We start from the raw sequence: 14,489 nt of genomic DNA, 5'->3' as shown, positions 1-14,489 counted from the left end.
TACTGACAAAATATTTAAATAAACTACAAATTTATTAATAAAAATTGCATGTAATAAAGTATGATTGCTAAAAACTAGAAAACGGAAATAGGTTGACTATAGTGCTGGAGGTTATCTACTAATTCATTTTGATCTACAACTTGTGATATTTACAGATAAAAAACTTGCCTGACTCATGGCTTCAAAGCCAGACTGTATACTGATACTAAAGCTCTCCTCACTATCTCCATCATCAGATTTGGACAAAATGTTGTTAATATGGTGAAAGACATTGCTCTGATGCAGGAACTGGTGGTCAGACTGTTTGAATTTGAGGCTCCAACATCTGAAAACACATTAAAAATAAGTTTATTACAAGTTTTTTTCAATATCAGTGCACTTTTGCAAGCACCATTAGTATTTACATTATTTTAATTACTGCATAATTTTAAAAATTTAAGCTTATATAAATATTTTGAAAGGAAACATCTGGATCAGAAATATTGTGCATCATTTTGAAGAAGGCAAGAAGAAATATTCGTTAGTGCTGCAAAAAGTCTAAAGCAGGAATATTTGTTATAGTCACACGCAGGGCCTCCCAGAGGATTCAGGGGGCCTGGGGTCTTCGGCGGCGGGTCCCGGGGCGGAAGGACCCCCCACCGCGGGTCTTCGGGGCACTTGGGCGGCGGGTCCTGGAGCGGAAGGACACCCTGCCACTGAATTGCCGCCGAAGACCTGGAGCAGAAGAAGCTCCGGGGGCATGGGCCCCGCGAGAGTTTTCTGGGGCCCCCAGAATGAGTGAAGGACCCCGCTCCGGGGCCCTGAAAAACTCTCATGGGGGCCCCTGTGGGGCCCAGGGCAAATTGCCCCCCCCCGGGGGCCCTGGTCACACGAGAGTTCAATAATAATTATTCCATATATTCCTTTATAGTAGCTATAATAGCAAAATGAAGAATACAGAAAATTTTGTGGAATAGCTAAATGACAGATTTTTCAAACAAAAGGTATTTAAGCTACATGCGGCTTATGCATGTACATTAAAGAACACAGTAATATAATTATTTTTACAATAAAAGTAATGGATATGGTACAAAATTTAAAATCAAATACATTTTTCTCTACAAACCCCTTGTTTATGCGAGGGTTAAAGAAATATATTTTTTCTCCATTTTAAAATAGCATATCCAGGCACTTCAGACTTCTAAAATACATTGCAAAATCTTCTAAGGAGTTAGTTTACAATGCTTGGATGTCTTGGGCCTTCATAGTGTCAAGTATCAGGGGGTAGCCGTGTTAGTCTGTATCTACAAAAACAACAAGGAGTCTGGTGGCACCTTAAAGACTAACAGATTTATTTGGGCATAAGCTTTCGTGAATAAAAACCCCAGACTCCTTGTTGTTTTTGGGCCTTCATAGTTTTCCCCTATTTTGTACCTACCTTAGGGCCATTTGTTGCAATGAACTACCACTGGGGAGAGACATCATAAGATCTGAGATGGTCTGAAGCAAACGATGGAAAGTGTGGGGCAATGGATGAGCTGCTTCACCAGCAATCACTATATCTGACAGTGGATGTTCACATACTCTTGTATCTTTCTCCTAAGATTCAAAGGAAATATGTTACACTGGTTCTGTTAATAAGAGGCTTTCATAAAATAAATATATATATTTAGACAAACAATGTTAAAACTGAGTTCAGGTTAAGAGTTCATATAAATAATTTAGAATAAAATATATCCCAGGGATGTTGGAATTATCCCCAAATGAATTGTTATAAAAGTGCCGGAAAGACAGAGGTAAAGTTAACATTAGAAGAAATCTAAAGAGGTTAAAATACAGAAATGCACCATTAGGATTGACACCATGCAATAATCATATGATTAAGCACTTTAGAGTTTGTGGTTCCTCATTAGTTTAAACTGATATTTTAAGGTCCCATTAGATTTTTTCTTTCCATCCCCCCAGTGTCCCTACCAAGCAGAGTTAAGGTTGTTTGGGTGCCCTAAATCTGCAATGCTACACCTTCATTTCTTTTTTAAAACTTAACTCTGAATTTCCTAGGTTTATTAAAAAAAACCCTTGATTTTGAGATAATTACAACATTCTTAAAATGTATTTTATCCTAAAATTACTGAAACATTCTTAACCTTCATAATAATTTAATGTAGTTTTTGTCTGGAAATTTCCCAGGCTTTTTTTAAAATCAAAAATTTCATACATGAACACTGAACAAAAAACTGAAAAGAGAAAGTTACCACGTGATATTTCTAATTATTTTAAAATATGAAATATTAACCTTAATTATTTTTTTTGAAAAATTGAACAGGTGATGGCCCAATTCATCAGTATGTACCAGCTGTTCTATGCCACTCTGGAGCAGTAAAAAAAGCAGCAGCCCGCTGGCCTGTTAAGATGTGTTTACAGCTGCTTTTCCCCCACCCCCTTCTTTTTCTCATCAGTGTAGCACAAACCAGCTGGAGTCTACACACCCGTTTCTCCCCTCCCTGTCTTCCAAACTACCCCTGCCTCTTGTACCTCTTTACAATCCCTTCCACACATTATCCTTTCGGCCTTCATAACATCCCCCAGCAATGAGTTCCACAGGTTGACTGTGCATTTGGTGAAGAATACTTCCTTATGTTTGTTTTAAACCTGCAACCTATTAATTTCATTGAGTGACTTCTGGTTCTTATGTTATGTTCTTATGTTTTGGTACACAACTGCACTCAAAAACAAAACAATGTAAAACTTTAGAGCCTACAAGTCCACTCAGTCCTACTTCTTGTTAAGCCAACCGCTAAGACAAACAAATTTGTTTACATTTACGGGAGATAATGCTGCCGCCCACTTCTTATTTACAATGTCACCTGAAAGTGAGAACAGGCGTTTGCATGGCACTTTTGTAGTCAGCACTGCAAGATATTTATGTGCCAGATATGCTAAACATTCATATGCCCCTTCATGCTTTGGCCACCATTCCAGAGGACATGCTTTCATGCTGATAACGCTCATAAAAAAAATAATGTGTTAATTAAATTTGTGACTGAACTCCTTGGGGGGAGAACTGTATGTCCCCTGCTCTGTTTTACCCACATTCTGCCATGTATTTCATGTATATGATGATGAGCCAGCATATGTTGTTCATTTTCAAAACACTTCACTGCAGATTTGACAAAATGCAAAGAAAGTACCAATGTGAGATTTCTAAGGATAGATACAGCACTTGCCCCAAGGTTTATGAATTGGAAGTGCCTTCCAAAATCTGAGAGGGACGAGGTGTGGAGCATACTTTCAGAAGTCTTAAAAGAGCAAAACTCTGATGTGGAAATACAGAACCCGAACCACCAAAAAAGAAAATCAATCTTCTGCTGGTGGCATCTGACTCAGATCATGAAAATGAACGTGTGTTGGTCCACACTGCTTCGGATCGTTATCAAGCAGAATCCGTCATCAGCACGGACGCGTGTCCTCTGGAATGGTGGTTGAAGCATGAAGGGACATTGAATCTTTAGCACATCTGGCATAAATATCTTGTGACGCCGGCTACGACAGTGCCATGCAAACACCTGTTCTCACTTTCAGGTGACATTGTAAACAAGAAGCAGGCAGCATTATCGCCTGCAAATGTACACAAACTTGTTTGTCTGAGTGATTGGCTGAACAATAAGTAGGACTGAGTGGATTTATAGGGCTCTAAAGTTTTACATTTTTTATTTTTGAATGCAATTATTTTTTGTACGTAACTCTTCATTTGTAAGTTCAACTTTTGTGATAAAGAGATTGCATTACAGTACTTGTAATGGGAGAATTGAAAAATATTATTTCTTTTGCTTTCTTACAGTGCAAATATTTGTAATAAAAATAAATATAAAGTGAGCACTGTACATTTTGTATTGTGTTGTAACTGAAATTAATGTATTTGAAAATGTAGAAAAGATCCAAAAATATTTAAATGTTATTCTATTATTGTTTAACAGCACAGTTAATCAGTTAATTTTTTAATTGCGCAATTAATCACAATAAATATTTTTAATCGCTTGACAGCCCTAAACAATATACAAGACCACAACAAACACTAAGATAAAGATACAGTACCATCTACCGTATTAATCATTACAATTGTCCCCTAGATAAATAAGAACTTAAAACAACAACTTCTAGGAAGCCAGGTAGTCTGACAATCATGCAGGTTTCTGTGTTGGTCTGCCCACTTGAGTCCTATATTCAGTCATGGAGACAACACTCATATTTTAATCTACATTATCAGTGACTGCAGGGTTCATTTGCTCTAAGTTAGGCCTAGCCCTTGTGGACTGTCTGTTGAAGACTGCAGTATGGCGAGGTCCCAACAACAACCTGGCAATTCTTCCTCCATTATTAGACATGGGAACTTGCTGGTGTACCTCCAAATCCTCCTCTGCCTCTCTATGGGATGGTTGCGAGCATCCTCAGTGCTTGTATCAGCAAGGATAAGGATGGATTACTTCCCTTTTGGCAACTTGAGTTCTTCAAGATGTGTTGTCCCTATGTATAGTGTACTTTAGGGTGTACATGCACTCAGGACAGGAGATTTATCTTATCAGCGTCCTTCTGGTTTGAGCGTATGCCCCCACTCTCCTTATGCTCCAAACCAAGGAATACAGGGGGCTGCCAAACTGCTGCCTTCTTAGTTCCTTCACTATGGCCAATTCCCAGTAGGGGGAAACCAGGCAGTGGGCAAGGAGGGTGGGTAGTGTACTACACATAGGGACAACGTCTCAAAGAACTTAAGTAACTACAAGGTGGGTGACCATTCATCTTCGAGTGATTGTCCCTATATATAGTGCACTTCAGGTGATTCGCAAGCAGGGTCTCTACTGAGGTGGTGGTGCCTGGAGTCCTAAGACACAACAGATTACAGAACTGGCCTGCCAAGAGAAGCATTAGAAGCAGCTGTTTGCACCAGTGCACAGTGTGTAGTAAAGGTGTATACAGAACTCCAAGTTGCTGCTTTGCAGATGTCAGCAACGTCTCTAACGTAGATAACCAGTACTGCCTGAGCTCTTGTCAAGTATGCTCTCATACTGTCCTCAAGCAAGACATTGTTCATCTCATAGCAGATAGGGTGTACCTGAAAACCATTTAGACAGTCTCTGGGAGAAAATGACCACTCCTTTCATACGTTCTGCCAAATGAATGATGATGAAAAAAATCTAGGTGACTTTCTAAATGATTTTGTCCTATACAGGTAAAAGGCAAGAGTCCTACACATGTTCAGTGAATGCCACATCACTTCCTCTCCGCTAGAGTGAGGTTTAGGTTAGAGCACAGGTAAACAGATATCCTGATTGATGTGGAAAGTCTGATACCACATTAGGGACAAAACTTCAGATATAGTTTTATGGACACCTTTTCCTCGTGAAAAACCGTAGTGGGTTTGTCAGCCATGGAGACAAGGAAGTACCTCAAGGAGAATCTCTTTCCCCTTGCTGCTAGAGATACTAGTTATATCACTCCTAGTTTGTGTTCTGAGGCCTTCCAGGACTTGCTTAAGAGGGTGGCAGAGTCACTTCAAACCCCCCTGGAAGAGGACCAGGAAACCATAGGGTCACCATTCTGAACTTTAGGTGGCAGATGAAACTTTTCACCTCTGTGAGGTCCAGAATTTGGATGGAGTTAGAAAAAGCCTGTCCGACTGTTGTCCAGGCCCTCCTGAGCAGTAATAGAAAGGACTCTACCAGGAAATGTTACAAAGCAAAGTGGAAAAGATGTTAATTTGAGTATAACCAACAAGGAATTTTTCCCTTACAGGGAAAGATTTCGGATATGCTGGACTCCCACTTATCCTTACAATCCTCAGAGCGGTCTGTTAACTTCCTCCTAACCTGGCAGCCATCAGCATGTTTCACTAACCAGTAGACACCTACTCTGTATTTTCCTACCCAGTCTCTGCCCACTTACTGAAGGGTCTGACTAGAATCTTCCCTTCTGGCAAAACCTGTACCAGTCTGATAAAACTGTGAACTTTGTTTTATTAACGCTTACAAAGTCACTGTTTGAGCCCCTAGCATCGTGCCAGCTACTACATCTCTCTGTGAAGGTAGCATTTTTGTCACTGTCACATCAGCCATAGGATTTGGGGAGCCAGTTTGGGATTTTTTCCAGTTGCATAGCCACACCTTCTCCCCTTCCTGGTTGGGCACATAATTCCCCTATTTCCTGGCGTTTGAGCCTGGCATGCTCGCTTCCGGCTAATCTGTTTCTCTATCTTCTGGAATGCCGTCCCTAGGTCACTCATATACAACTCTGCCATGTCACCCACCTATGTAGATGCAGGGGGACCTTGCTAGTTGATTCTTGCTGCCTGACCATCAGGTCACAGGGAAGGATGAGTTTGCAGAGTCCAAAAATAATCTTATCAGGAGAGTAATGGATAGTTGAGTGCTGACCAGCATTATATATAAAGATCTTTTTGTATTCCAGTCTTGTTGGTCTTCACTGACAGATGCTAAGCATGGAACCAGTGGTGTGGTTTACTGTCTCCATTTCTACATCACTCACAGAATGGGTGATATTGGGCCTCACATTGGTTATCTGGAGTTGTGAGCAAACCTTGTGCGACAACCAGGGTTCAAACTTCTTCCTCCATCACTACAGATACAGCGTGGTGGTCTGATCTGCAATACTACATGTTTCATCAATGGAGGTCAACCCTTTATGCTTATGGTGGTAGTTGTGCCACCACATACTTTGAGAGGTTGTCAGACACTACCAGCAAATACTGGTGTTTCTGGTAGTGAGCCTTTCAAGTCAATATACGTGAACTCAAAACATGGGAGGAGCATCTGGTAGAAGAGGAAAGGATTCTAAAACTCTTCCACTGCTATCTAATATACCAAGGGAATCGGATATGGGAGCTGCCTTACAGGAATGCTCCCTCACTTAAGAACAATCTGAGGCAGTACCTGATCACATCTCTCAAGATCTTCATTATTCTTGGAGAACACACTAGCATAACCATAAGAGCAGCTGTTCTAATCACTTTTTTGTCACCTTCTCTGGCAGCATCTCTCAAGTCAACACTTAGCTCTTTTACATCTTTTAATCTGTGCCCCATGAAAGGTTTTTGGATAACAGCTACATTGTATACTGTCTCCATGGTCCGATTTTTCACTAGCTGCACTTCCTGGTCAGTGACATTAATTGCTCTTACTCAGAACTCACCCTTTGGTCCAGCTCAAAACAGGAATCTGCTAAACAGCAATCCTGACTGGATATTTGTAGCTTCACACCCTCCTTCAGGTTCACTGCAGAAGTCCTTTATCTTTATGGGCATTAATGCATGATGACCTGGCTTCACCACAACTTTATTCCAAGCCATCATAGGGAGCAGTTTTTCTCTGTCACTCTGTAGGCCTGGTAGAGGCATCTCTAAGCCTCTAAGCGTTGCCCCCCAGGGTCCACAATTCCTCTTACTCCCAGATCAGATACAAAAACATAATATACAAGACTACAACTTAACAGTAAGATAGAGATACAGTACCATTTATCGGTAGAGGCTATCTGCACTGATCATTACACTACCTGAAATCTGTTACTTTAAGAGTATATATTACAATAGGGTTTTTCAATCACATGATCACCATTAAAGAGAAGAAATATAATTAAAAAACAAGTCAAGGCCACATATATTAGCTTAATTTAAAATAATTTCATTATCAAGCTTTGCAAAAAACCCTGAGACTCACTTAGCTACAAAGTTGAAAAACTGTTGCCAATTACTCGCCTGCCAGAAAATTACTCATCCCAGTCAAGTGGGTGAGGAGAGTTTTGCAAGACTACTTCATTATAACAAAAAGAATAGTTGCCTCTATAGGAGAAAAACATAACTGTTCAACATAAATTATGCCAGCATAACCTGTGGTTTACACAAGCCCTAAGAATAATAGCGTTTCTTAGAGAAAATTTCCCTCAGTTTTCTGGTATGCAATCTAAGCATAGTTTTCAGTTACTGTACTTGTCAAAAACACAGCATTTTCTATTATAGAGAATGTTTTAAACAGTTTAAGTGCAAAAATAATGTACTAAAACAAATTGCAATGGATCAACAGATCATCATTAATTCAGCAGTCATGAAATGTGAATTAAATGTAACGGTGAACAACAAAAACAAACACTGTATAGATATGTTCTTGAAAAAGGTGAACTAAAATTTCCCATTCCATAGTTAAGATTTTGTTGTTCACTAAAAGCTACACAACATACAAGATTAATGTTTGTTTTCACTTTTAAAAATATTTTCTGAATATGTAAACTAGCTGTACAGTCATACCCACAATTTCTGTAAGATACTTTATGAGTAGCATGCTAAAATCTCACATACTTGCTCTGCATTTTCTTTATTCGCTTTGTTCTCCTCATCCTCATCTTCCTCAGGTTCCATAGGGGCAGGAGTCAGTGAAGCCACAAAATGCCATAAAAGATCATGAAGAGAAGTTGTTTGAATGACATTACAGAGAAGCCAATTAAAAGCCTAAAACAAATGTAGATACAAAGTTATAATTTAGGTTAGGAAAGTTGGAGGTATGCATGTAGAGTTCAACAGAAAGATTCATTTTAAACATTTCACAGAAGGAGAGGCACCAGTATTTTGAAAAGTTATCAAAAACACTGCTGCACAAGCCCTTTTATTGAACTATAAACTATTTCTTACAATTATGTAAATATATAATAGGGAACACACCACACTGATGGCTTGTACATAAGACAATGTGCAGCAAGCTGGGGGGTAACTCTACAGTGCTCTAGCCTGTCACACCCTAACTGATCATGTGGACTCGGTTACAGCACAGTACTTTAAAACAAAGCTTGAAAAAAATAAGTCCCTTAGATATATTTAAAGATTAGAGACACACTGCTGACCATCCAAACAAGCACATTTACAGTTAACATTTCTATTTTTATATTTCTGATTTTGCAGACATTGTTATGGCTACTTAGACTTGTTTAAAAACTTGCTGGAAGTCTCAGTTTGGGATTAGTAAAAGAGCATTATCTTTTTTGTATTAGTATTTAATTTAATATAAAAATTTGTTTCAAAACTTCTCTGGAATTAGGACAAGTAACTGATGTGTCATTTTTATTATAGTTAGATCCATTAATGCATTAATACCTCCATAGCAAAGACTCGGCAAGCAGATTTCCGTAAGGCTTGTTTCATTGCTATTTCAAGTCCTTCCAGATCATGGTGCTGGATTACAAATGCCAGAACTGGCCACTGGAAATTTCTCTCTCCTTTAGAAAGAGAGCTGTGGGCGGAGATTAACCGAGAAAGTTCAGGAGATGGATGTCTCAGGAGAGATGATCCCACTTCTATTTAAAGTACAAAAATATATACATATTAGATTCTTTGTGTAATTGTTTTTACTGTAGCTAGTTTGCTAGTATTTATAAAATAGCAACTTTAGAAAGGATGTTCTATTTTTTCCTTGTAGAACAATACACTGCTACCTCAATATAACGCCACCCGATATAAAACGAATTTGGATATAACGCGGTAAAGCAGTGCTCCGGGGGGGCGGGGCTGCGCACTCCGGTGGATCAAAGCAAATTCAATATAACACAGTTTCACCTATAACGTGGTAAGATTTTTTGGCTCCCAAGGACAGCTTTATATCGAGGTAGAGGTATATAATACAATCCTTGAAGTGAAAAAAATTGTGCTTCACTTCAGGGTAAGCAGACACTAAAAATCTGCAAGAATTCTTCCTGAGTTTTAAAACCAAGCAGAGAACTCCCAGGAATTCATTTCAGACCTGAATTAATTCCTGAGCCACTCTTAACACTCTGCATATTTCTCATAACTTATATGTGGTTAATATTTGACAAACTATTAGTATTTGGAACTGGGTGAATAATGAAATTTTTGGTTTACTGTCAATTCCAAAATATCAAAAAATGTTTAATTTCAGATTGAAACGAAAACAACATTTTGAAAGCTTTTCAGTGAATCGAAAAAGTTTTGAACTGGGTCAAACCAAAACATTTCATTTTTGGGGCATTTGGGGCAAAGGAGGACTAGATTCACAAAGTGACCAGAGACTAAAAAGGAGGAAGTTTCTTTAGCCCAGCAGTCAGGGTACTCACCAGGGAAGTGGGAGACCCAGGTTCAATCCCCCCCTTTGCCTGATGTGGAAAAGGGACTTGAATAAATTATTCACTGAAAAAAGTCTGCCCAGCTCTATTAATTACATATATTTATAACAAATGGTAATTTTTTCCCTACAGTCTTTCACTAAGGAACTGTAATCCTATGATCTATCCTTAAACTCCATTTACTTTTTTTAAAACTAAAAATAGACATTTTAGAAAAGTGTAAATACTTTTTCTGCTTTAAGAGATCTATTTTTACCTGCGTCGCCACTGTTGACTCTTCTTCTGGGAATGGCCTTAACCCGTGCAGGTAAAATCGAGTGCTGTTTGTCATATTCTGATGCAACAACTGAGTATGATCTTTGAAAAACTGTGCGCTTTGCCAGGTCTGTATCTGTTATTGGACTGGTCTCCAAACTGCAAAGAAAAGAGATCAGTGAGGTCATAAAAACTTTTTTTAAAGTTTCAGTGATGACATAACTCAGACAAAATTCAGAACTACAGTATTACCATTAAAAAACTAAACTTTGAAGACTGGAAATGAAGCAGACGAGAAAGCAGCATACATTTGGATAATGGCAATACTACCGATGTATGAAAATTTACTTTATGCAACATAATAGAATTGACTACATGAACTCATATAGTTGTTCATATAGTATGGACAAAGAAATTCTTGCAAATTCTTTCAACATAAACATTGCTAATATGTGTATCTTGTATTTCTTAAAATATATAATTGTGATGTAGCAAGGTAAACTCTGACAATCCAAATATCTCATGGGGGGAGGGGGAAGAAGAGGCATCCAAAGTATTCAGATGACTGAGTTTCAGATAAACAAATGTATGATGTAGACAGATTTATAAACTCCATGGGCCTCCTACATGAAATTTAGAAGTTTGTTTAGTGGGGGACATAACGTTTCCCAGCCAGTTCTGATCTGCTGTTGCCAATCCACTGGAATGTTTCATTCCCTCCTACTTTGTGTGAACTTCTTATGGTCTGCAGAAGAGCTAGCACATCCCACTCTTCCTAAAGGGTGTGGGAGAGCCCCATTGCCCCAACTCTTAAAAGGGGCAAGGTGGCTACACCAAGATGATCCTGAGGATCCCTGTTAGAGCAGAGATTTGAGATCAGTTGACCAGACACCTCGTTCTCTTTCCAGAAGGTGGTCATGGTTAAATGTTGGCATTCAAATTTGTTTTTATATGTCAAGCTCCAGGACATAGAAATAAATATATAAAAATGTTGTGGCTGATTATGTCCTCCTGATATATGAAATATCCCAGATTTTGTTTCCATTTTGTTTGCTTCAGTGTCAAAGTTCAGACTTGCGGCAATTAATCAAATAATATAAATTAGTTTAAAATTTTGAACAGAATTGGAGCTTGTGTTTGAAAATATATGAGAGACGATTGTCTTTCTGTAAACAAATACAATTCTGGTAGCCTATAAGCCAAACATATATACAGTTATGGCTAGAATTCAAGGGTTGAGCTGACTTGGTATTTTGGCTACCTATTGCAGCAACGATTCCCATTACCCTTGTGTTCACTTCAGTGCTGTGCTAGTATGTTAGCTAACAGTTATCAAGAAGTACACTGGCATACCTTGGTGGCATAGATTTCATGTTACTCTCTGGTTCCTCAAAGACATTAGGACATGCATCAGGAGTGACTGATATGTATGGTGCAGGTACTGAAGTTGAACGCAGATATCTCATCTCATCTTGGAAGAGGTTGTCATCCTGATAGCTAACAAAGTTTTCATGATGATGCCTGCATTAAAGCAGATATTTAAACTGATGATGATGATTTGTATTATCATAGTGCTCAAGAATCCTATTGGACCAGAACCCCATTGTGCTGGGCATTGTACAAACCCAGAACCAAAAGACAGTTTTCAAAACCAACCAACCGACCCTTTCCAGTCCAATTAGCTAGCAATTACTGTCACTCGTACACCTACTGCATTTGAGCCTAACCTGGTTGTGGCCTTTAGGAACTGAAGCAATGTAAATGTTAATATGATGCTGAAGTAGTGAGCTAAAGAATACCCTATTTGGATGTGTTTATCATTTACTAATGTTTTGCAAACAGCAGGGCTTCTCAAGATTATGTTACTTATTGTAGAACCAAATTTCCCCCTTCATCCTGAACCATTTTAGGACTCATGAATATTATATACCAAATTGAAATATACTGGGAAATACAAAGGGGCACATGCTTAAATGCTCTGAATTGAGAGGAGATTGTAGGAGGGACTATGTAAACTAGGCTCAAGTCATAACATGAGTCTTATTATGGAGTTCTGCTACCAAGTTCTTAAATCACTGAAATTTAAGTTTTAAGAATTATTCATCAAGCATCCAAAAGCGTGTTAGGGCACCTCCCAAATTCAATAGCTCTGATCCCTGGAGCAACTGCAATCTAAACAGATGTGACAAAACCATGGAAGATGGAGAGAAAGCCAGGGGACAAGATAATAAAGAAGCATGAGAATGTTTCCAGAGAGCAGCACGCTTTTATATATACATTTTAGTTTAGTATATAAAATACACATTTTATTTTTATTCAAAGATTATGCATAAATGGATTTATGAACTCATGAGTAGCTTTCATTACCTTGCTAAAGTTTGCAGATAGAGGCATGGCATTTTAATGGGAAAGTCCTCAGAAATTCCTTCTTTAACACTGGGAAGCTGAGACTGGAATGGTTTTGCAGGATGATAGCACAAAATACTGGGCTCAGCAGCACTGCTCAGGGACAGCAAGAACAGAGCATTGGCTTTAATCACTTGATGAGCTTCCATAGTTGGCAAGGCACGAGGAGTCTTAACTTGCATTGGCTTTCTCCTGTATTGTTTAACCTAGAATACAAAAATGTTACATATTTACATATTATTTTATTTTAAGTAAGGTTAAGACTTAGTCATGGGTATTTTTAGTAAAAGTCATGAACAGGTCACGGGCAATAAACAAAAATTCACGGCCCATGACCTGTCCATGACTTTTACTATAAATACCCATGATGACTAAATCTCTGCTCCTAGGGCCCCGGTGCTGGGGGGGGCCCTGCTCAAGTGGTGGGGGCTGATTGCCCCCAGTACTGCTCTAAGGCCCCCAGGGACCGCTTTCCCCAAGGACTGCTGTTAGGTGTTGATTATTCAGTAGCTGGGGGCTTGCTGTCTTGCTGGATCCTCTGTTCATTTGGGTCAGTTTCAATCAGTTCATTAATGACACAGTCATTCCACCCAGACTGCCATGTGACACACATGCACACACTTCCTGTCTCCCGCATTGTTTTGGGAGCAGCATTAACCATTTTGCACCCACTTAGTAGCAATGGAACACATAGAGGGAAACTGACATGCTTAGGATTCATAAAGATGTTACAGAAAATTCCCACTTTGACACACATGTTCACATACAATTTTTTCCCACAGGGTTGCTACTTTGTTCAGTGGATAGCATAGACCATGGTTTGGGAATGAATAAGGGTTGTGTAGTGAAGGACACAGTTGTGACTGTAAGACCCTTGCCTCATTCGTTCAAGAAATTGGAAGGTGTGTAATGAATAAAGCAGGGGATGCAGGAAGAAAAAAGGTTTCATGGTTAAGGCAGTTAAATTCCCTGGAGAACTGAATTCTATCCCTGCCTCTGTCACAGAGTTCCTGTGTGATGCTAGGCAAGTCACTTAAACCAAACTTTTGACAGGTGGCCACTTAGCATGCTCATTTTCTGGGTTCCCAATGTGAGACCTGTGGTCTGATTTGCAGAGCACACTCTCAGTTGCAACTGAAGTCAATGTGAGCTATGCTTTGAAGATATTAAGACTATATAATTTGAAGTAGTCCGAAAAAATTAGACCTTATGCATACCAAACTGGGCATCCCAAATTAGTGATAACTTTTGATTATAAATTCTCTGTGCCTCAATTCCAAACCACTTACATCAGTAAACTTAATTCTGGCATTTCCTAACTTGTGAGTGCTTGGCTTTGAAACCTTAACATTCTTTGAATGTAATTTTTTGTTTGCAATTTTATTCCCATAGCTCTTAAATGACAAAACACAGAGGAGGAATACAAAGGAAACAAAAATGATACATCAGACAAGGCTAGGGAAAAAGTTTCCTTACCTATTAATATTCTTTCTTCAAGATTTTCTTTATCAGGCCATATACTTGGATTATAGTCCCTCCCAACCACCAGATGGAGAACAAGAATTTAGGTAATGCCATATCTTCCCTTATAAGGGTCTAGCTATCTGAGCTTTCAGTTGAATATTTCAGAAGCAGTACCAAGTAAGAACTTAACCAATTCATAAATAACCATTAAAAAATATTAAACAATTTCAGTTTGTCAGTGACTCTGTCAA

The 14,489-nt window shown here is 38.9% G+C and overlaps 1 protein-coding gene across 28 annotated transcripts in view; it reads right to left on the bottom strand.

Annotated features, from left to right (window-relative positions):
* MYCBP2 (MYC binding protein 2) overlaps positions 1-14,489 on the bottom strand; it is a 384,804-nt gene that overhangs the window by 49,035 nt on the left and 321,280 nt on the right. For all 28 annotated transcript variants that reach the window (XM_008178543.4, XM_008178544.4, XM_008178547.4 and 25 more), the window contains 7 exons: positions 12,736-12,980; positions 11,722-11,889; positions 10,370-10,527; positions 9,131-9,330; positions 8,342-8,491; positions 1,418-1,578; positions 169-325 (listed from right to left, as the gene is read on the bottom strand). In XM_008178543.4, coding sequence (XP_008176765.1) covers positions 169-325; positions 1,418-1,578; positions 8,342-8,491; positions 9,131-9,330; positions 10,370-10,527; positions 11,722-11,889; positions 12,736-12,980 — 1,239 coding nt within the window. The remainder of the gene's footprint in view (positions 1-168; positions 326-1,417; positions 1,579-8,341; positions 8,492-9,130; positions 9,331-10,369; positions 10,528-11,721; positions 11,890-12,735; positions 12,981-14,489) is intronic.

Source organism: Chrysemys picta, chromosome 1 (assembly GCF_011386835.1).
Source record: "Chrysemys picta bellii isolate R12L10 chromosome 1, ASM1138683v2, whole genome shotgun sequence".
Taxonomy (NCBI): domain Eukaryota; kingdom Metazoa; phylum Chordata; order Testudines; family Emydidae; genus Chrysemys; species Chrysemys picta.
This window is presented reverse-complemented; position numbering and strand designations above follow the sequence as displayed.